We start from the raw sequence: 22,210 nt of genomic DNA, 5'->3' as shown, positions 1-22,210 counted from the left end.
TACTATCCCCTAGAGGTTTGTTGGTCATCTCAAGGAAGACTGCTACAAAGAGCTGACAAATTGAAGATGACTTACGTATTTTTTTACGAAAAATACAAGTGATCCAAATTAGTTGACCTTTTCTGTGATGACAAATGGCTGTCAGAAATATGCTATAAAGCAGATATTTTCAAATTAGACACATTTGATTCGTCTCTTTAAGGGAAAGCTGATGTATTAATAATGAGGAAGAAGACAACAGTATTTGAAAGAAATCTATGCTATGGAGAGAGCATATGGGAAAAAAAGTGTGAGAATGGTTATTTCTGAAAATGATGCACATGATCACTTATGAAAACTCTCATATTTTAAAAACAAGGAAATACAACTTTCTAACCTGAGTTTTTTCACTGGGTTTTGAACACTTTCATTAGTATATAAAAATGCAACATCTTCCAAGTAGTTTGTAAGAACATCTGATTGACATTAGGGAAGAAAATTTACTAGCTGAATTTCATAAAAATATTTGCATAAAAGTATAGGATTGAATACTAAGTATAATGACTCAGAGAATGTGCTAATAGGCTTCTTTTCCACTGCACCTACTTATTTTAGTGAAGTTTTGTTCTCAGCTTTGACAGCTGTTGAAATCTAGTATTGATATGACCTGTGAATTGCTTTTCTAAGTGTTACACTAAAGATTAAAAAAAAAAAAGAAGCACATCTTATGACATTGTTTGCTTTAAAATGTTGTTATAATACATTTAGTGAAAACAAAATAGGCTTTTTGTGCTGTATAAAAAGGTATATGATAAGACAAGATGTAAACATAAAAGCATATTATTTATTCATCTTTATTTCAAATTTTAAACTTTTTTGTGTATATTTTGTAATGCACACATTAATACTGCAATTGTATGTGCATCTACTTTATAAATAAACTTGCTTTGGGATGTAAGTTCAGTTTATATTCTTTTTTCACTGTTGGAGTGAGGAATTAAGACCCTATTGTTCAATGCATAGGATATTTTGCTTAGGAAGAGAAGCCTGCAGTTCTGAAGGGCTGCCAGGTGGAAATGGTAATAGATTTGTGCTGTCCTGCTCTGGAAAGTAGGTATAGGATTAATAATAATAATGGTCAACATTTATTGAACACTTCCTATGCACTAGGCACCGCACCAAGCACTTAACATTGATTGTTTTATTTATTTCTCTCCTCCACCTTAGGAGACAGGTATCATTAGCATCCTCATATCAGAGTGGAGGAGGCTTAGCCGAGAGAGGTCCAGTAACTCACAAAGCCACACATTAGGAGGGCAGAGCTAGAGGTTGAATCCACATCCTTCTGCCTCTGATGTTTGTGCTCTCACCACTATCTGGCTTAGATAATGACTGATTCTTATTCATTGTGAAAGTTGCCCAAGAGAGGAATGGATTGTACTGCTAAGCACTTGGTTCCCTGACTCTGGAAGTGTGTCCAACTAACTGTGTGGAAAGCTTTCTTCATGAGGGGTATGATATTGTGATTTATAAGAAGAAATATATATTTGGTTTCATCCCGCTTTATGGCACAGAACTTCTGGGTCGGCAAACATGTGGAGATTTGGGGAGAGTTGTGGGTTTGGAGATGGCATGGAAGCCTGAACCCTTTCCCCATACCTTGCCCTATGCATCTCTTCCATCTGGCTGTTCTTACGTTATATTCGTTTACAGTAAACCAGTAATCTAGTAAGCAAAATGTTTCTCTGAGTTCTGTGAGCCACTCTAGCAAATTAACCGAGCAAAGGAGGGGTCATTGCAACCTCCGGTCTATAGCTGCTTGGTCAGAACACAGGCGACAACCTGGACTTACAATTAGTGTCTGAAGAGGGGGTAGTCTTGTAGGATAGAGCCCTTAATCTGTGGGATCTGATGCTCTCTCCAGGTAGATACCATCAGAATTGAGTTGAATGGTAGGACACCCAGCTGGTGTCTGAGAATTGCTTGAATGTATGAGGGGAAAAACCCACACATTAGAATTGGGTGCAGAGTTGGATGGGAGAGTAGAACTCTGTGACCTCTAAGATGCCTTCCAACTTCGAAACTTTGAGTATTTCTCTAGAAACACTATTTCCAGAGGGTAGAAATCCCTTGTTTACACATGAAAGGCTACAGTGGTCAAATAAGTCTGGGAAATGCTAGATTAATAAAGTTAAGCAGGTTCTTTCCTACAGGGTTCTCAGAGGATTTACCACGGTATTATTCATTATAAATGCCCAAGAGAAGGAAATGGTATGCTGGCTTTCCCCAAACACATTGACCTTGGACTCCTCCTTTATTGCAGACTATCTATTGAGTTTGGTGTTTCCTAGTTCAACCTTGGAAGCTCTGCTAGAAGCTAAAATACTTTCACTGATTTATGCTAATTGTCTGAATGTCCTGTTAGCATTTAGGACATGGTTGGCTAACTCTCTTAGGCAGAGTATTCTACTAGTCAGCACCCTGCATTCCTCTACCATGATATAAATCAGAACATTTACAGGATATCAGAACCACATTTGTGAAAGGGCACCCTGTGTTAAGTGAACTTTGGTTTGATTTCTACAGTATCTTCAGGCATTTCAGGATGACCCCCTTTAGATTAAAACCTGGACAGTAAGGTAAGAGACTCTGAATTCCTTCCCTGCTGTCATACAGAATGTATCAGTCACAGGGTAAGATTCCTAATCCAGGCCCAATAATTAACGTCTACACATACTGCGTCTGGGTAAAAAGAAATCATGTTCTCCAGTGGCAAACTATATCGGAAGGAAACTAAACTGAAGAGAAATCTTTGACAAAACAGGCCTGAATGTAAAAAAATAAAGTTTGTGCTAGGCTACCATGCAGCTCTCACTCTTGATGTTGTTTTCCCTTTCAGTGTGGAACATGCTACAGGATACCTTTATGGCTAGGGCAGATCTCAGTGTAACAGCGTGTCAAAGTTGGAGTTTCCATGAGGGATGCTACGGTCCAGGTTTCTGGGAACTGCTTACACAGTTCTTAACCTTATGCATGTTGGGTATGAAGGTGGTGTAGAGATCTTGTGAGGAGGGTTTCTGGAGACAACTGTCAATTTGCCATGGGGAAGGGGTGGGGGGCTGCTTGCTGCTTCGCTTAGGTTGAGATGGGGGACAGTGAGAAGACCATGTGGCGAGTTTGATAGCTGTCTCCTGCTTGGGGGACACAGTGACCAGTGTCTGACTTGGGCCCAAGTGAGAGTCTGGCTAAAGTGACAATAGACCAGAGAACTGCTATTTGGGAAGTAACTGAGGAGCTAGGAACTGGTTAGACAGGTCACGGTTTTGGCTCAGACTTCTCTCCCAAGAAGAAAAGACTGGAAAATAACCTTGCCTTATACTTGTGTAGCACATTGACAAATGTTTCATTTGACTTTACAGTGAGTTTCTAAGATGAGCATAATTGTGATTCCCATCTTACAGATAAGGGAGGCAATGCTCACAGAAGGTAAATGAATCACCTAAATTTCTAGACTTGAACAAGAAAGAATAATAGTTAATACTTACCAATTACCTTACCACATGTTAGGCACCATTGTAAAGGCCTTACCTGTATTGAAGTCATTTAATCCTGCCCACAAATTATGAGGAAGAGACTATTATTAGCTCCATTTTATGGATAAGGGAACTGAGGCTTAGGGAGTTTAGTTAACTTGTCTGCTGGAAAGTGGGAGAAGTGGGATCTGAGGCCGGGCACTCTGGCTCCCATGTCTCTCGGTGATGTTCTCTCCATTATACCACATTGGCTACATAAGGACTTTTAAAACCTAAAGATCACTCTCGGTTGGATTCACTGCTAACCAAGCAATGCCAAGTGGCAACCTTCTGGGACCTTCTTGGATACCGATGTAATAAAAACTTTAATCAAACTACTAATTTGTGGCAAGCAGTTACCTTTAAGTTACATAGGGGAGTCGCAAAAGAGTTAATATTTTAAACCGTTTGCACACCCTTCCCCACAACTCATTTCTAACATAAATTATTTAGAAAGTGATTTCTTAGGTACATTTCAACTTAGCCCGAGTAGAGGATCACAAGTTCCAAATGCAACCATGAAGAAGGGGTCACTGTTATGCTCAGAGCACTGGGTCCGTTCACACTGGCTTCATCCACATGCCACACCGTCCCAGCTATGCTGTGCTAGAAAGCGGGATGAACTGGGTTGAAGTTGGACATTCCTGTTTTGCTTCTCAGTTCTGTCAACTACAGAGTCTGAGTTTCAAAAGCCTCGTTTGTAAATTGGGGAAAATACATGCCTCATTGTTTTGGATGTTTGGAAGATGAGATGAATTGTGTGAACAAAATACTTAGTCTCGGGGCTCCATATAGTAGATGTTCAGTAAGTGTCAGTTTCTGTGTCCCTCCTGCCCCAACATCATTTCTTAATCCTGTTTTGTGAGTTTGGGCACCTCAGTCAGCATCTCTGAACCTCGAGTTTCCCATCTGTAAAATGCAACCACCAGTAAAAAGCTCACAGGGCTTTTGCAAGACTGTTTAATTCAGAGTGAAAATGCTTTCTAAATATGATTTCCTGTGACCCACCCCCGTGTCATCCAGCAGTGCCTCGGACAATGAGCAGTTGCTGCTTTGAACTTTCAAGGCGGTCCCACACCCTGTCTCATCTTCCCCTTTTCCTTCTTTATAAACAACCTTCTGAAGGAGAGAGGGCTGTTCTTTTTCTCTTCATTTTATTTGAGGCCTAGAGCAGTCTGGCTACTTGGTTACAAGTTCTCATGAGTAAGACCAGGGCTGGAAGCTGGGTGAGAGGCTCTTCTGTAAAGAGAAGAGCTGCTCCTTAGTGTCTTGCCCAGTGAATCTGTGTCCAGGTGGCTCCCATGTCTTGGCCTTTTCCAGAGAGACTGTGCTGGGTGAACTTTGTGAGGGAGGCCACCTAATTTCTTCCCTCACCCATCCCCTAAGCATCATGCTCTCTCCTCCTAGCACTGCTATTTTTGAATCCCAAACTGGTGAGCGAGGAGCTCACTGCCTCTTGAACTAGACATTATTTGTGGGGTGTTTGCTGTGGGTGAGCTCGTGATTAAACTGCAGCAGAACATTTTTGTAATGTCTGCTGGAGAGGAAAATATTCTTCCTTAGAGCATTTGTCACTTCACTGTTCACAATCTGTAATGCCCCAAGATATTTCTCTAAAAACAGCAGCTGCTTCCCTTCCACTACCCAAACAGAAAGGTTCAAACCCAGGCCCACATTTTCACTAAGGGCCTCCTGTGTGCAGACCCTCTGCTCTCAGGGCTCAGAGGTGAATTGGACACAGCCTTTGCTCTGGCCTGGAGGTCAGTGGAATCAGGTGGTGACATCTCCTGCCACTTCATTGCTCCCCAGTCCTGAGTCCTGATCTCTCTGGCTGGGGAGGCCCCTAGACTGCATTCCTTCTATAGCTGTGCCAGCGGGGAAGACAACATCCTTCCAGGCAGACAAGCCAAGAGTTTGGGAGCAGTGGGGCCATTTGGCTAGAACATACCTGTGTTCTTACCTCACAGCCTAAGAACACACACTGTGAAAGATAAAGCAGATGAGATGAATGAAGGCAGCAAGGAAAATAATGGGTCCCCCAACAAATATTACAGAGCAAGGTGAGAACAGGTACAGGAGAGGTCTGGATCACAGCCAGGTTCCTCGACAAGAAGAAAAGGAATAGTTGAGTGACTTTTTTGTGCCATGCACAGGGGACATAATGATGAAGAAAACCTGGTCCCCACTCTGGAGTAGCACGGAATCGGGTAACTAGAGTTTCCTTGGATGACACCCTCCCAACTCCCACTGTCCAGCCTGCCCCTGCTACCCGGGGCCTATCCCTACTTTCAGGGGCTGCCCCCATCCCTCCAGGTAGCTGGTAGTTCCTGTGTCAGCTCTAATTTCTTAACGTGTGGCCTCTCCAGGTATAATTGCAAATCTAAAAGGTTTGTAAGGACAAAAAGTACAGTTTCAACCTCCCTACATAAAGGCTGCAGTGGGGAAGAAGAGGCAGCAGTTTATTTTCCATAGACGGTGGGGCTTCGCCTGATGCCCCTTCAGATGCTACCCTCTAGGCTATCTCTCCTTTGGCCTGTGCCTGAGGCAGGCTCTGCGAGGGAGTTGAACCCCCAGGCCAGCTCCAATAACTGCTGTGTTCTGTCTGCCTCCCCTCCACATCCAGCGTCTCTCGGGCTCTGCTGAGGCTGGCTGTGCTCATCAGAGAGGGACTGAAGTGGCAGCGATGCATCCAACATCTCTCCTTTAGCGCCAGGAATTGAGCTTCTGCTGTACTTAATTTAAGAGTAATTGACAGGTGGCTTAAGGTTTTTAATGCACCTGCAGGATCTCAGTGTTTAAGGGGTCTGCTTGAATCCTGGGCAAGAGGAGCCGGATCTGGGAAATAAAGTGGTCTGCAAGATGCTGAATCTTCCTAATCTGCAGAGGGACTTTCTCCTTCCATACAAAGCCCTCATGCTGGGTTGATTATACTGAACTCAGGATAGGCAGTGACACTGGGAGCCCCAGATTTGTGAAGATCATTGTTTAGACACCAACCATTTGAGGGCTAGAAGAGATCTCAGAGGACGTATAGTCCATTTTCCTCATCTGACGAGCCTCTTGAAGCATATTTTATTATTTACACTTTGCAGATGAAGAAACTGAGACTTAAAGGCGTTAGTCCATCATTAGTCCAGTAGTCCTCATTTCTTCCAGCAATGAGGAAGAAATCAGGGCTGAGCTTTACACGGCTAATCTGAGACTTGTTTCTCTCTGAACCCTCTCTAGACTTGTCCTTACATCTGATTTCTGGTGATGACAGAGACAGGTCTTGTATCAAAATTAATGAGGTGAGGATACACCTACCTCATAAGAAAGTATATTCTGTGAAAATATAATTCAGAGACTCTGCAAGTGGATGGAGTAGCTGGTTACCTATGTGCTGAGTGGATCCTGTAGGACTTTTCTCTCCCTCTCAGAATCCCCATGCCTGGGAGCCCATCATTATCAATTCTTGGGTTTAGAATTGCCTTTTCCAGGCTGCTCTTTTAACAATGCAAATTCCCCTGGTAAGAAGAATATCAAGACCTGAACATATTGATGTGAACCGGTGAATTAAATAGTTGTCTTGCTGATGAATAAGATCTGGGCTTCTTGAAGGAGAAAGCACACTGAACAGGTTAGAGGGATAAGGAGGAAAGGTTAGCAGCACAAAAACATCACCATCTGTAAGATCAGGCCCTCAGACAAGAGGGGGCCCTTGCCTTCCCAGAGCTGATGTGCTCAGGCTAAAAGCTCATCCTGAAATTCAGTGTTCCAGAAGGAAATTATGGCCATATTTTCCTAGAGTTGACAGTGGCAGGCAAAATTGGCTGTGTTAGATAGATTACTGATAAAAGAAGCAATTGTATAATTTCCATTGTGCCCAAACATCCTTGTAGTCATGACAACATCCTTAGATACTTATAACACTGAGAGCCAGGGAGATGGCTAATAATTTCTTCCCAATAATCACAGCCCCTGTGTAAGATGACTCTGGCCCAGACTGAATTCTTGTTGAATGCTGTCTACAGGATGATTCTGTGTGGGAGCCACTTAGGGGAGGCACTGAGGGGAGGGAGACTAGGGGTCACTAGAGGTGAGTGGGCAAAAATCCCTGCAGTCACCTGGGTCCATGTCTGACCTAGAGGTAAATCATACCAGTGATTGTTTTTTGGAAGTGTGTCCTCCGTTGAACTATGCCTTTCTAGTCCTCCTGGAGCCATCATTATTGTACCCCTGGATTATGGCAACTGCCCCTTAGTAGGACTCCCTTGAGTATAGTCTGTACCCTGCTAGTGGTCAATCTACAGTCCAAATCGTTGTCATCATGTCACTCTACTCAAGAATCTCTTAGAGCTTACTCTTTCTTACTGCCTTAGGCCTAAACTGCTCTGCCTTAATTTTTTTTTCCAACCTTACCAAACTCAATTTATCCAAATATAGTCACTCTTCTTCCCAATGTACACCTTCTTTTTAGTTGGGACTCAGTTTCTCCCCATCCTCCGCCTATTCCATGATCTTTCACATTTTATGCATTTACTCACCTCTTTATTTCACAGAAAAATTCTTCTTTTCTATCTTTCCAGGTTTTATTCATGTTTCAAGTTGCAGCTAAGTCTACCTTACCCCCAGGAAGCTTTCCCTGACTAGTCCAGCCTGGGGCATTGGGTCAGTCCTCTCATCTATGAGCAGTGCCACACAATCCACAGATGTGTTGGTATTTTCAGGCATTAATGGATAGTAATTTTGTCTCCCCAACAGACTGAGGTGAGAAAGCTGTCTACGGATGTCTTCTGTATTTCTCACAAGGCCCTCCATCCTTTTTCAATCACCCTTTCTAAAACATTACTCTCTGCTTTCTCTGCTTTATTTTTCTTTATACCACTATCACCACCTGACGTTATCCAACATTGTTGTCTCCTCAACTAGAGTGTAAGCTCCATATGGGTAGGGGCCTCATCTGTCTTGTCATCTTTTGTATACTCAACAGCTACAACAAAGCCTAGGATGTAGTATGACCTCAATAAATGATTGTTGAATGCTTGACTGAATGAATGAGTTTGTATTCATTGGCCAATTCACATCCCAAATCATGGAGAAATGGGGAGGCACCAATCCTTTCCACCATGTGCAAGGCTGCTATAATGTCTAAAAATGCACCCTAGTATGGCTCTTTTCCTGGCCACCACAGAGAGCCAAACATTGCTGAAAACCCAAAGTATCAGAGTGATCCAATCTGTAGGGACCCTACATGTTCCTGTCAGAAAAGCCCTGTGATCAGGAACTTGAGACAAGGCCAGTTGAATTCTCCTATAAAATGCATCTCCTTTTACTGCCCCGCCTACTCCTTGGATTGCTGTGAGGTTCAAATGCAATGAAGTACGATAAAAAGCATTAAATTGTGAGTCAGCATAAAAATGAGAATTATCCAACCAGCTAGTGGTGGGGAGAAGTGGACTTAATTTTGATGGAGATGGCAAGGGAGACTATGGACCACTACTGTTGAAAATAAGCATTAAAGGGAGAGTAGGAGCCCTTCATTAGAACACTATGGGGTGACCTAATTTTGGTTGTCGGAAGGACCTTTCTGGATATGTCAGGAGTACAGTAAGAAGGATACCTTTCTCCTCTGAGAGATACAAATGATATATTTCTGTGCTTGAATGCTGACCAGTGGTTAAAGAGGCCTTCGAGACCTTAGAAATATTAGAAGGGGAAAGAGAGATCATCATCACCACCACCTCCACTATCACCATGAACATCATCATCAAATTAATCCTTACAATGGTCTCAAAAGATAGGTATTCTTCTTCTTCTTTTCTTTTTTAAGCAGAGTAGAGAACTGAGGTACAAAGAGGTGAAGTCCCTTACATGGGCTCCCTTAGCTAGTAAATCACAGGGTCAAGAATTTAATAAGAATTGCTAACATTTATTGAGAATTTTCTAAATGTCAGTCATTCCCCTAAGTACTTCATTTAATACAATTCAAGGATGCAGGAAATCTTATTCCTAGTTTATGGAAAGGAAAACTGAGACAGAGAAATGAAGCCAATTATCCAAAGTTACACGACTAACAAGGGCGAGACCCGACACCTGGGCCCAGACAGGTGGTACTGGAGCCTGTGTGCATCCTCTATGCTCTCCCACAAGTCCCTGCCCTCTCTCCCTTTGCCGTATGATCTTCAACAAATGGTCCAGCTTTTATAATCAGAGAAGGTACTTTCATTACTCCACCAAAACAGATGAAAGAGAGGAATGCAGAAAAGAGAGACAGGGATTTAAGGGATGGGTGGGGAAGAAGGAGCCTAAATTACTGAGATGAGTCGCCGTGAAGAATCTCCTGGAATTATCCTCAACGGGAGAAAGCAGATGGCATGGTTGCCATTAGCAGGCATCCTAAGGTGGTGTAACAGGCCCACATGTGAGTGCAAGATGGTTATCAGTGGGAGTGGGGGCCTACCCAGCTGTGTGAAGCGTTTGCTAAGATGGAATTATGGTTTATTGAGTAGCAAAGAGCAACATCCAGCTGCCTGAGAATTACATTGACAGGATGCAAAGGCAAGAGAATATTGTGTAAACCTTATTTACAGATCAATAGGTAATCTTTCATACACAAAAGGTCAGCTCCAGGAAGGCAGAGTGGTAAAGAAAGAAATATTGCCTGCAAATACAGTATTGACTTAAAAAAAAAAAATCCACCCAGATGAATCCTTTGACATACGTTCTTCTAGTCAAAGTACATTTCTTTATTCATGAGTTTTTTTCCTAACCACTTCAGGTTCCTCAGTGAGGTGTGAAGGCAGTGATGAAGAACGCTGATTTCTAGTTGTCTTGAATTCTGTGCCATCAAATGATCAGCATGAAATGGAATCAAGGCTGAGGGTTTCAGAACAACATTTCTAAGTGTGTGTGCACAGCAAGTAGGATCCTCAAGTCAAATGGCAACTCCCCCCTACCCCTTGTAATTTCCTGCTTTGGTGGCTGTGATGATAAGCATTTATCCTGGCTTAGGGAAATAAACAACTACTCAATCCTACCGGGCCCCTCCGGATTCCTTCATCCATTTTGTGTTTTTTCTTTGCCTTGAAGCAAGTAGTTCATCATCCCAAGGAATATGTGAAATCGTTGCCATCTATCTCTACCTGGCTGCTGAATCATAAAACTGTTTGTGACTGCTGCTCAGACACAAATAAGCATGGAAGGAGAGAGAAGCTTAACTGGGCTTTGTTCCCATGATATTTTCTTCCAGATTAGAGGAACAGCTATGAATTTAGGTGATCCCTCTTAGTAGTTTGGAAAATATTTCAAAGGGCCGCAGTTGGATCCTTGAGTAGATGTATGCTAGTAGAAGTGCCTTTGGAGTACACAGTTGCTCCAATTCCCAGGTCACCATGTGCCACATCCTGAGGAGGAGTGTACATGTAGAGAAGACTTGCCCTGGGCAATAAGTCAAAAGACTTAAGTTGGGGCAACTCTTTGTCTTAACTTCCTGATGGGGATTCGCATGGCAGTGGATGTGAAGGGATTTTGTACACTGTAGAAGTATGTAAGTATATTTTTTTCAGAGCAATCACGGAAGATCCTTTGACAATGAAACCACTCATCCAAGCTGTTTACTAATTCTTTTCTTTTCCCAGTTAGAAAGCACATTTCAAATGCTCTGAGAACAATAACCTCCTCTCAGGGAAGGATGGGGTTGGAATCCATCCCCTCTAGCATTCTCCGGACTTGATAGGGGAGCCAGATGGGACTAGGGACTTAACACCTCAAAGTGAGAAAAGGACACAAAGGAGAGGCTGGACTTGACGACCAATAACACAAATTTCAGCCAAAGTCAAAATCAAAGCTTTGCCCCCTCTGTTCTGCCAAAGGTCCCCCTTCCTCCAATCTAGGGCTATGCCTTCCATGCCTACTTGCTCCCAAGTTCCTCCCCAGCCCTCATCCCCTAGAGAGAAGGCTGAGGGCCCTTATTAATAAGAATAAAAGGTGCTGGCCACAAGGTGTAGACCAATATTGTGGTCAAATTCTAGATCTCTTGATTTCAAACTTTGCAATGATTTATTATCCCTTATTCACCTGCTTCCAGTCCACCATTCTCAGAATACGTGTGGTGGGGGAGGGGCTGTCAAGGGAATTTCTTCTTGGATCTATCCTCTGCAGGAATGCTTTTCATTAGCCATATGTGATCATTTGTGAACAAGGGTGCTCCTATGGTGTTTTCGTTCTGTTATTGAAGGCTCTGTAGCCCTGAGATTCTACTCAGATTTTTTTCTAAAAGAAAAGAGAGAGAAGTAGGAAGGAAGGGATGGTAATTGGGAGGGAAAAGAGAAAAAGCAATGAAGGAAATGAATGGAGTAACAGGCACAAATAATTTTATATTTGTATAGTTCTTTACAGTTTGTATACTAAAAAACAATTTGCAAAATGTCTTTTACAGGCATAGTCTAATTTGGTTTTCACAACCTCCCAATTTACAGATAAGGAAACTGAAGCTTAGAGAAGGTAATTGGCTATCTAGCCAGTAAATATCAGTGTTCCATCTGGAATCCAGTCCTTCTGACTTCATATACAGTTTCTTTTCCTTTTTCTTTTCTTTACTGCTCCATTAAATGCAAAGGCGTGTCCCAAACTCCTCTTTTTTGAAATCATGCCAAAATCTAGGTAATAGCTGAAGGTCTTAGTGGCCACCATAACTCTCCATTCAATGTTTATTGGAATTTTCCTGAGGATAGACTGGTAGACTTCGGTTGACCAAAAATAATCATTCTACAAATACTTAATACATTTATTAATGTTTTTGAGCTCTTTGTAGTATAAGATATTTTATATAATATATTTTGTAAAATATTTTTCATATAGAAATCTCATGTGAGGCTCTTCTAAGCCATGTGCATCTCAGAGGCCCAGTGATTAGCCTAAGAGGAAATGGTGGAGTTAGGACGAAGCCCAAGATTTTCTGATTCTGAGGCCTGTGCCTTTTCTGTTACCCCATATTTCCTCCACTGTTGTGTTCCTAGCCCAGGTTAGCCTCTGTAGAGAGTATAGCAAAGTCCATTTAGGGAGTCAAGACTCCCAAGTCTGAAAGTAGGAGAGATCATAACCCTAACCTCTGAGCAGGACCAGCTACATAATTTGTGGGGTACAGTGCAAAATGAAAATGCAGAAATGTTTCAGAAATGTTCAGAAATGTTTAAGTATTTCAAGACAGTCATAGCAGAGAATAAACCTAGTCTGAGGCCCGCTGAGTGTGGGACTCTTTGAGCACGGGGCCCTGTGCGACTGCACAGGTTGCATGTCAATGAAGCCAGTCCTGCCGCTGACATTAACTCAGGAGTGGACAACCTTGTTTCTTTCTCAGATTCCTTCTGGGGTTTCTATCTGAGAGAGGAAGTTCCAGGTCATATGGACTCTTTTTTGTTAAATCTTTTATTCCCTCAGTCAGTCTCCATTCATAGATCTAAGGCACATGGCCCAGTGTTCCTTATTGTACCTGCTAACTCCAATTCTCAAGGATCAAAATTTAGGGACAGAGTCATAATATCACTGGTAGCTAATATTTAGCGTTTGCTCTGTGATAGACACTGTGCAAAACTCTTTAGCTGCTTTAAACTGATTACAAAGATGGTCTCAATTCTGTACCCTTCCCTGTATCCACCCACCTGATATTGAAAGTTTGCGGCTTCTTTCCCATCTTTCTCCACCTGTTGAATCTGGGCTGGCCCCATGAATTGCTTTGGCTAAAATAATGCATCAGAAGATGCTAATTCAGGGTTTAGGTTTCAAGAGCTCATAAGCTTCAGCTTTCTCTTGGAACCCTAGGACTGCCATGAGAACAAGCATATGTTAGCCTGCTGGACATGAGTTACTTGGAAGAGAGCTGTCATCCCAAGTGAGACAAGCCAGAGTAGCCAGCCTACAGTTGCCCTGCCAACTAACTGCCGATGCATGAGTGAGCTTAGCTGAGGTTAAGCAGACATAGCCCAATCAGAACCATTCCTCTGATCAACTCACAGGAAAGAAATGGTAAATAGTTGTTGCTTTAAAATGGTGTCTTTTTGGGGTAGTTGGTTATGCATTATTATTGTGTTAATAGATAACAGATACACATCCATCATTATTATTATTTCTATTCTCTTGATGAGGAACAATCTTTGAAAGGTTAAGTTCTTGCCTGTGATCAGTAGCTAGTAAATGGGTCCAGAAAGTTTGACTCCATAGCCCAAATTCTCATCTGTTATTTTGTGGGGCCCCATCATAGCACTCAGGGCTCTGCCAAGCCCTCAGCTAATTTGAAAGCCATTTGAGTGGAAGAAGCAGCTTTTGCTAATGGGGGCAGGCCCAAGGGATGGAGCTCAAACTAGGACTCTCTCTGCTGATAAAATACCATGCCTATTGTTAACCAAAATTTGTAAAATAAAGTACTGTATCAAAGAAAAATGCACATGTGCAGAACAAGAGGTACAGTGTCTTTGAGGTCCAGGTCACAAGCTCAATGCTAGCAGAAATTTTGGCTGCATCTCATTAACAGTAAATTATGACTGAGTTCTGCAAAGGTCTGTGTGACAATCCCATTAATGCAAATGGCATTCTTTATGATGTCTGTTTTTGTAAATGAAAACAAAATGCAATTATATTGATGGAATTCACTCATTAAACTAAACTAAAATCCACCAGCAAGTGCCTCCCCACCTCCACTTCTGCCCCACATCATGATAACAAGCAGTTGCTCCCGAGAGTAGCAAATGGACAATTTTGCTAAAATAGGAATACACAATTTGATCTAGAGTGGGCACCAGAATACAAGGGTTCTTACAAATATTGGAGGTTGGGAAGGTTCTGGAAGGCATCATGGTCGATGTATAGCAGATTGTTGGCCTTTTCAATTCTACTGTAAAAGAGGAAAAAACATGAACGTGGTCTCAACAGTAAGGAATTCTGTAGTATTTTTCATGTTATATAAAGAGTGTATCAATAAATGATTCACCCATCAGTCCATCTATCCATACACCAATTCTTTCAACAAATATTGAGCATGCATGCAGTGCCTTTTACTATGCTAAACTGTGCAAACTAAATATTAACCCTGTCCCCTTTAACTTTCATCACCGAAGTCCCGGGATCTGTCCATCAGAAGCAAACAAAGCATTGGCTGGGTGAGTCATTTTCACCCTGAGCACAGCTGGTGTTTAACCAGTAAGGATCTCCCAGGGTCTGAGGAGGCTAAAAGTGTAGAGATGAGACTAATGTGGGGAAACAAGCTTTTGTCTGGTTTGGAGACGAGAGAAGAGGAGAGAAAATAACAAAAGAGGGTGAAAAGAAGATGGGAGGGAAGGAAAAAGGGCAAGGGGCAAAAGGAGATGGAGAAAAAGGAGTGAAGAGGCAAAGGAGAACAAAGGTTGGGGGAAAACAGTGGCCTTCTCTGGTTTTAACCATAAGATCTCAGCAGACAGTAGCTGGGAATGTGCCAGTGATTCCTTTCATGCTGTAAACTAAGGCTGCTCCCTCACAGCTCATGGAAAGTGGTGACTTCTGACTCATGTTGGCTTGTGCTGTGTCCTGATCAATAGTCTGCATGTGAGCGTGTTCACATTTGGATTCCAACAGAGAGAGGCTGCCCTTTTCCTCATCTTGCTGGATCAATGTATGTTTGCAGAGATGCTTGGTGTTAATTACTTCCTCCCTGTTTCATTAGCTTTTATGTTGCAGTAACCTATAGGAACCCAGATCCAAATACCAGGTAGTTAATCATTTTAAGTATAGTCAATGCTACATGGGGGTGAGCACCTCTCCATGCAAGGAAGAGATGAAAGAGCCATCCCATTATCTCCACTGCCCATTGAACAGCATAGAGGGATGGCTGCTTGACCTTGCCCAGAGGGCTGGCTGCCCTTTGGTTCATTTCTCTGATATTCTCTGTGGGTTCTGAGATACCAGTCAAGTCTCTTTTCCCAAGTAGAGTAAGGAGAGGCCAAGCAGGGAGAGAAGAAAGGAAGGAGCAAGAAGGCAATGGGGAGAGGAAGGCAAGGCATTAGTTGCAGATGCTTAATGACAACAAGGAAGAATGAGGGAGAAAGGAAAAGGGAAGAGGAGTCTGCCAAAATGGACAGACTGAGTGTCATTCCTAAGTAAGTTCATGTGTGTGTGTGTATTTATTCCCTACTGATACTTGGCAAATGCTAAAAAGTCTTTTAAAAGATACAAAAGAGGGGCCAGCCCAGTGGCATAGTGGTTAAGTTCATGTGCTCTGCTTTGGCATCCTGGGGTCCGCTGGTTTGGATCCCAGGCATGGATCTACACACCGCTCATCAAGCCATGCTGTGGTGGCATCCCACATACAAAATAGAGGAAGATGGGCACAGATGTTAGCTCAGTGACAATCTTCCTCAAGCAAAAAGAGGAAGATTGGCAACAGATGTGAGCTCAGGGCCAATCTTCCTCACCAAAAAAAGAAAAAGAAAGGTACAAAAGAGTCAGGTGGTTTATGTTCAAGTCCTTATCCTGCTGTGGATTTGGCTGGGTGACTTTAGACAAGCCTCGCAACTTCTCAGCGCTGTTCATTCCTCATCTGTGAAGTTAGGAAAGTTGTTCATTGACTTTCCTAACTGTGTTCCAAGGGAATTTTGTGAGACATTAATAAATGCTCCACAGGAGGAACATTTTCAGTGACATTAGTTGAGAAACACTTAATATTCTTCTTGGAGATACCAAGTATATATTAGCATATTAAAGGCTCTGAGAAGTTTTCCTATAGTAAGTGAATCTTTCTAACATTATTTGCTCAATGTTTCCTAATCTTATTTGACCATACAAGCTTTTTTCTTTTTTTAAACACTTAATAATCTCTTGAGTGTTTGATGATACACACAGTATACTTTGGAAAACTCTAGATCAGACAGTCTCTAAAGTCTCTTCTGGCCTTGACATTCTATAATTCTATGAATTAATTTCTGGTAATTATAGACTGGTATGAAACAGAAGTGGATCTGTGTAGGTATTGACATGTATGTAAAACTAGAACGTCAACGAGAGAAAGTAAATTTGGTTGTAGTATAGAGGAACTAAGGATTGTGATGGCAGTTGATGTGTGAAATCAAATTGACATTTCTCATCTCATTTATTCATCACAGTGATCCACTGAGGAACGCAATTTAATTATTCCAGTTTTACAGATGGGAGAAGTAAGTCTGAGTGATTTTGTATCTTGGCCAAGGTTTCTCAGTGAGTATGTGGCATAGGATAGTATTCAAACTAGGACGGCCCATCTTCGATTACATCTTGTGGGAGTTATTTTGGGCTTTGACTGTGGAAGGATGAGAGGTACTTGCTCACAGTCGCTGAGCAAGGTTCTTGGGTTTACTAAGCAACAAACTGGGAGACAGGGAGCAGAGACTAGGCTCTGGGCTGGTCCCTGCATGGCCAGGCACAGAGACACGTGACGGTGCCTTTGGGGCTGACTTTGACCTCATAAGATGAAATTCTAGGGATCTGAGGAGAGGGCAGAGCCAGGACCGCCAGGAATGTAAGTGGATTTTAAGGCTGTTGCTGAGACCAGCCATGAGCAAACCACGCAGGTTCTTGCTTACATTTCATGTAATTTGGGCAGGTTGGAGAACACATTCGCCTCTATCACTTCCAAGACATCATTCTGTGAGATCTCTCTGCAAAGAAAGAAATATAATTCAAGTCAGTTCAGTTATACTCCATAAAGAAATTTAGGGCTCAGCATAAAGCCTTGTGCCTACAGTGATTCATGAGACACATACAGCTCTGTTCCTGCCCTCAGAAGTCAGCTGTTAGTAATGAGACGACAATAATGTATTAGATGCCCACATTTACAGGACAATGAGAGAATAAGCCAAAGGCAATGGCTCAGTTCAGAGGTTATTCAGTCTACAGATATAGCAACTGAGGCTGGGATAGGGAAGGAAACTTGATTAAAGATATTTTGGGAATATATAGGATGAGAACAAACTTTGAGTTCCATAGACCTTAAGGTCAGGGACCCCTAAGCGGTCAGCAGACTTTTTATACAGGGCCAGATAGTAAATATTTTTGGGCTTTGTGGGTCATTTGGTCTCTGTTGCAACCGCTCAAGTGATAGTGTAGCGCAAAAGTAACCATCGATAACACACAAACGAATGAGCATGACTGTGTTCCAATAAAACTTTATTTATAAGAAGAAGTGGTAGACTGGATTTGGTGCCATGGGCTGTAGGTCAGTGACCCTTGCCCCAGACCAAGCTACTACTCTAGCTTTGGGAGATGAGAACCTCAATTCAGTCTCTTTTAAATAAACATGGATTTAAATCCCCTCCCCCTCCACGCCATTACCCAAATGAGGGTTGTTATTTCAAGGCCTTTGGCATTAATATTGTTTTGGCCTAAAATACCCAGAAAAGATCCTTCAGGTCCCAGTTTTTTTCCTCCTGGAGTAATCTGAGGGCAGTGGAGAATGAAGTCCACTGTTCAGAAGCCCAGAGCTTGTGAGGAGAGAGGGCAGCTTAATCAGTTAATGTTTATAAAGTGGCTCACAGATGAAAGGTGCTATTATTAGGCTCCTGAGGAAGACTCTCATGCAGTTTTAATGCGGCAGCTGAGAGTGTGTCAGGAAATCTCCTAGGCAGCGTGCATTCAAATTGGCTGAGACAGAAGCGCTGTCTGCTCACTGGCCTGGGATTTAGCTGAAGAGCTCCAGAAAGGCTCTTAATCAAGGGAAAGGCCTGGAGGGCAGGCAGGGAGAAGGCCTTGCGGGAGAGGGAAAACATGATGGTGAGCAGCAGCCATCCCAGTGAGGGGAGCTCACGACTTCTGGGGCTTGTCAACCCGGTTGTGGCAGGGTCATTTCTCACAAGCTCCCGTGAGTGAGGAGACATTGTGAGAGAAAAGCGCCTCATTCTATGATAGCATCTTTCATGATGCATCTGGTAAATTTAAGTCTTCACAATTCTCACAGAACGTGGATAAGGGGGTGTGTGTGTGTGTGTAAATGAACAGGTTGGCCATGGGCCGTTTATTGGTTCCTCTGTCGTGCAAGTGGAAGGAGTACTGGGAGGTACAGGAATGAGAAGGAGAAGGAAAGGGGTGGTAGACCAGAAAAAGAAGACATTTATTTGAACTTATAAGTCATGGAGAAAAGAACTAATGAGAGAGAGGATTTAAATGCAAATGGGGCTGTATCCTCCAGAAGCTATTCCCAGGTTCACTTACAGTTACCAGTAGTTTTGGTCACCACTTGTGATAATGTCTCAGCCTAATATTGCCTAAAAGGTAGACATTTCTCTTTACCTGAATTCATGTACTGCGAGTTCCCTTATCTGATTTTTTTCTTGTCAAAGAGAACTAAAGCTTATTAGAAAAAACAAGCCATAATACAATTCTGAATTATTTCAAAGGTAGTTCATATTTTATGGCCTCAAGTTCAAAGACAGGAGGGGATGCTGGGGTTGGGTGGTTAAGGGGGAGCCTTTGGCTGGATGAAGGTTGGGGGGAAGGTGAAAAGCGTGCAGTCATGGAAAAGTACTTCACTGAGAAATTCAGGGATCTTCTTCCAGTCCAACCCAGTTCTCTCTCTAGTTATTTCTATTATCGTTTATCAGGTGTCTACTCTTTACCAGCCACTTTACATGCATTTTCTCTAATCTTTTCAACATGCTTGTGAAATTGGTATTTTGATCTCCATGTTAATAAACAGCCCCACCTGTATGCAGAGCCACCTCTGGCTGGCTGTCGGGCTGGAACACTTTCTTCTGCATGCCTGTCTCCCAGGCCTCATTGGGCCCAGTATTTCCACTCCTATATATTTAATCAAGAGAAATATAAGCGTATGTCCTCCCAAAGACATAGTCACAAATGTTCATAGCAGATTTATTTATAATAGCCAAAAACTGGGAACAACCCAATGGATAAACTGTGGAATATCTATACAATGGAACACTACTCATCAATAAAATGGAAGACACTGCTGAGACAACATGGTTGAATCTTTAAAGAAATTATACTGAGTCAAAGAAGTAGACGTAAAAGGATGATGCATACTGTATGATTCCATTGATATGAGGTCTTAAAATAGGAAAAAATAATCTACAGTGACAGAAATCAGAGTAATTGTCACCTGGGACAGAAGTCGCTGATAGGAAAGAGGCAGGGGGAAACATTGTGGGGTCACGGAAATGTTCTGTATCGAGATTGGAGAGGTAGTAACCTGAGTGTGTATATTGGTCTAACTTATTGAATTTTAAACTTAAAATAGGGGCATTTATTTTATTGTATATAAAACATACCTTAATCAAGTTATTTGAAAAATGCCTTTCATCCAAAAAAGGAGAATAAACTCCATTTTGTTTGTGTTTTGAGAACTCTGAATTAAGAGGACTCAAGGAAGAATCTTGGTCATGTTGTCTGGCCGGAAGGTGGTATTCAAATCCTAGGTTTATCCTGGTGATTCTAGGTTCCTTCCCCTCTTGGCTGCCTCCCCCTATCCCTGAACCCCCGCCATGTATAAAGTGAATAGTTGGACTAGATCAGAGCTTTTCAACTCTGGCTGCACATTAGAATCTTCTGGTCGATGTTTAAAAAGTTCCAAAGTCTGGGTCTACACCAGAGAGTTGGATTTATTTAGTCTGGAGTGGGATTTGGCCATTAATTTTTTTCTCTTTTTAATTCTCCAAACAATGTTGATTCTAATGTGCACGAAAGATTGAGAACTGCTGGACTAGATGATCATTCAAGTCCCTTTTAGAACTATGAATTCTGTCTTAAAGTTTGCTTAGGAACACAAGAGACAATAAGACAAAATAGTAGCAAGAGAAAACTGGAGATAGACCCTAGAGGCAGGAAGAAAATAGAAGAAACATTAGTTAGGTTTAGTTTTTCCTAAGTGAGAAAATTTAATCAGAAGTCACAGCATTTCAAATATTAAATGTATAGCAAGAGATGCTGTAGAAAATATAGAATAACACCTTATATTTGGTTAGAATTGATAATTGACAAAGTATTTTTTTCAATGTATAGCTTCTCTTCATTTTGGGGGCACCTATGTAAATTAAAGTTAGTGCAGCCAATGCTCTCTCCAGTGAGGTTAACAGGATGACCTGGCGTGTGTCAGATAATACACGATTCTGAGGACTGCTCAACTGGCCTTTAAAGGGAGGATGTGGAATCTTTACATCCAAAGAACTTATAAAATTAAGAAACCATCCTTTGTCTCAAAAGATTCAGTAAAGAATTTTCTTTGCAATTGTGACAAATCATTGCAATTGGCATAGTTGAAGGTGTGATGGTGTTTCTTTAGCGTCAACAGGTAAAGAGTTTATGAGAGAGGAGCGCTCCAGGGAAGCAATCAGTGGTTCTTAAAGTATGGTCTGGTGGTCTATATGTCGAAATGATTTTCATAATAATGCTAAAATATAATATTTTACCCTCATTCTATGAGCATACAGTGGAGTCCAGGGGCCACTTGATGCGTGTTATGGCAACAGCCATAATGCAGAAGCAGATATGAGAATCCATCTGCCTTCTATTCAGCCAGATGTTGAAAATGTTTACAAATATGTAAAACCACGGTACTCTTCTCACTAAAATTTTTTTGAAGAGATGGTTATTTTGCGTAATAGCTGTTATTTATCTTAACATGTAGGAATTTGTTGTTTTCAAATGAACTAACAAATAATATATTTCCCAATTTAATTTCTAGTATGGTAAACCTCGGTAGCTATAACCCACATAAGCAAAATCTTTTCGGTGTCTTTAATAACTTTTAAGAGTGTAAAGAGATTCTGAGACTAAAAAGTTTGCAAACTGTCCAAGGTAGACATTGAAGGCTGCCCTTGAGTGAGGGATCCAGACTCTGCAAAGCTTATTTCCAGAGATGAGGCTCTCCTTATCTCCTAAGACAGTGCTTCTCAATTGTTCGTGCACATATGACTCACCTGGGCATATTGTTAAACTGCACATTCTCAATGAGGAGAGGTTGAGTGGAGCCCGAGGTTCTGCATTTCTAATGCCTCAAGTGATGGGGATGGTGCTGGTCTCGGGACTGCACTTTGGATTGCGAGGTTCTTTAGAAGCATGGTAATGCTCTCTCCCACCAGACCTTTCTCCTCAATACACACACACAGGTGGGTGTGAAAAGTGTGATAGAGGAGTCCGACTAAATCAGCTCCAGGAGTGAAGTACTTGATTCTTAAAATCCTGCATCCCCTCTGGAAGCCTTCCCTCACTCTCTCATCATTGAAGTTTTCCCATCTTCTAGATTCTCACAAGACCTTTCATTTCTCAGTTAAAGCAATTACCACATTGTTTTGTCATTGCTTTTTTTTTGGGGGGGGGGTCACTATCTAATTCCCCAGTCTGACTTTGAGTTCCTGAAGGGTATCTTATTCAACTGTCTTTGTATCTCTAGCACCTCGTGGTAAGTTCACGTGTGATAGGTGCTCAGTAAATGTTTAGTGGCTAGATGGGTGGATGAAGGAAGACTACTTTTCAGGTCCAGAAATGACATCTGCAGAACTGCAAAGGAGACGAAGTTTGTCTTTGCTATTCTTTCACCCCTTTTTCCATAGGCAACATGCCCAAGTCCAGTAAACGACGGCCAAGGATAGCTTGTCTGAGTTTGGGTTTTGTCCCAGGGATTTTTACGTTTAAAACAGAGCACGCAAGGGGCACATACATGTATTTGG

At 42.1% G+C, this 22,210-nt stretch overlaps 1 protein-coding gene across 5 annotated transcripts in view; it reads right to left on the bottom strand.

Moving 5' to 3' along the window:
- FSHR (follicle stimulating hormone receptor) overlaps positions 1-22,210 on the bottom strand; it is a 171,088-nt gene that overhangs the window by 34,208 nt on the left and 114,670 nt on the right. For all 5 annotated transcript variants that reach the window (XM_070511466.1, XM_044771786.2, XM_044771793.2 and 2 more), the window contains 2 exon segments: positions 17,117-17,191; positions 14,347-14,421 (listed from right to left, as the gene is read on the bottom strand). In XM_070511466.1, the coding sequence (XP_070367567.1) occupies positions 14,347-14,421; positions 17,117-17,191 (150 nt within the window).

This window comes from Equus asinus, chromosome 6 (genome assembly GCF_041296235.1).
Source record: "Equus asinus isolate D_3611 breed Donkey chromosome 6, EquAss-T2T_v2, whole genome shotgun sequence".
Classification (NCBI taxonomy): Eukaryota; Metazoa; Chordata; class Mammalia; order Perissodactyla; family Equidae; genus Equus; species Equus asinus.
This window is presented reverse-complemented; position numbering and strand designations above follow the sequence as displayed.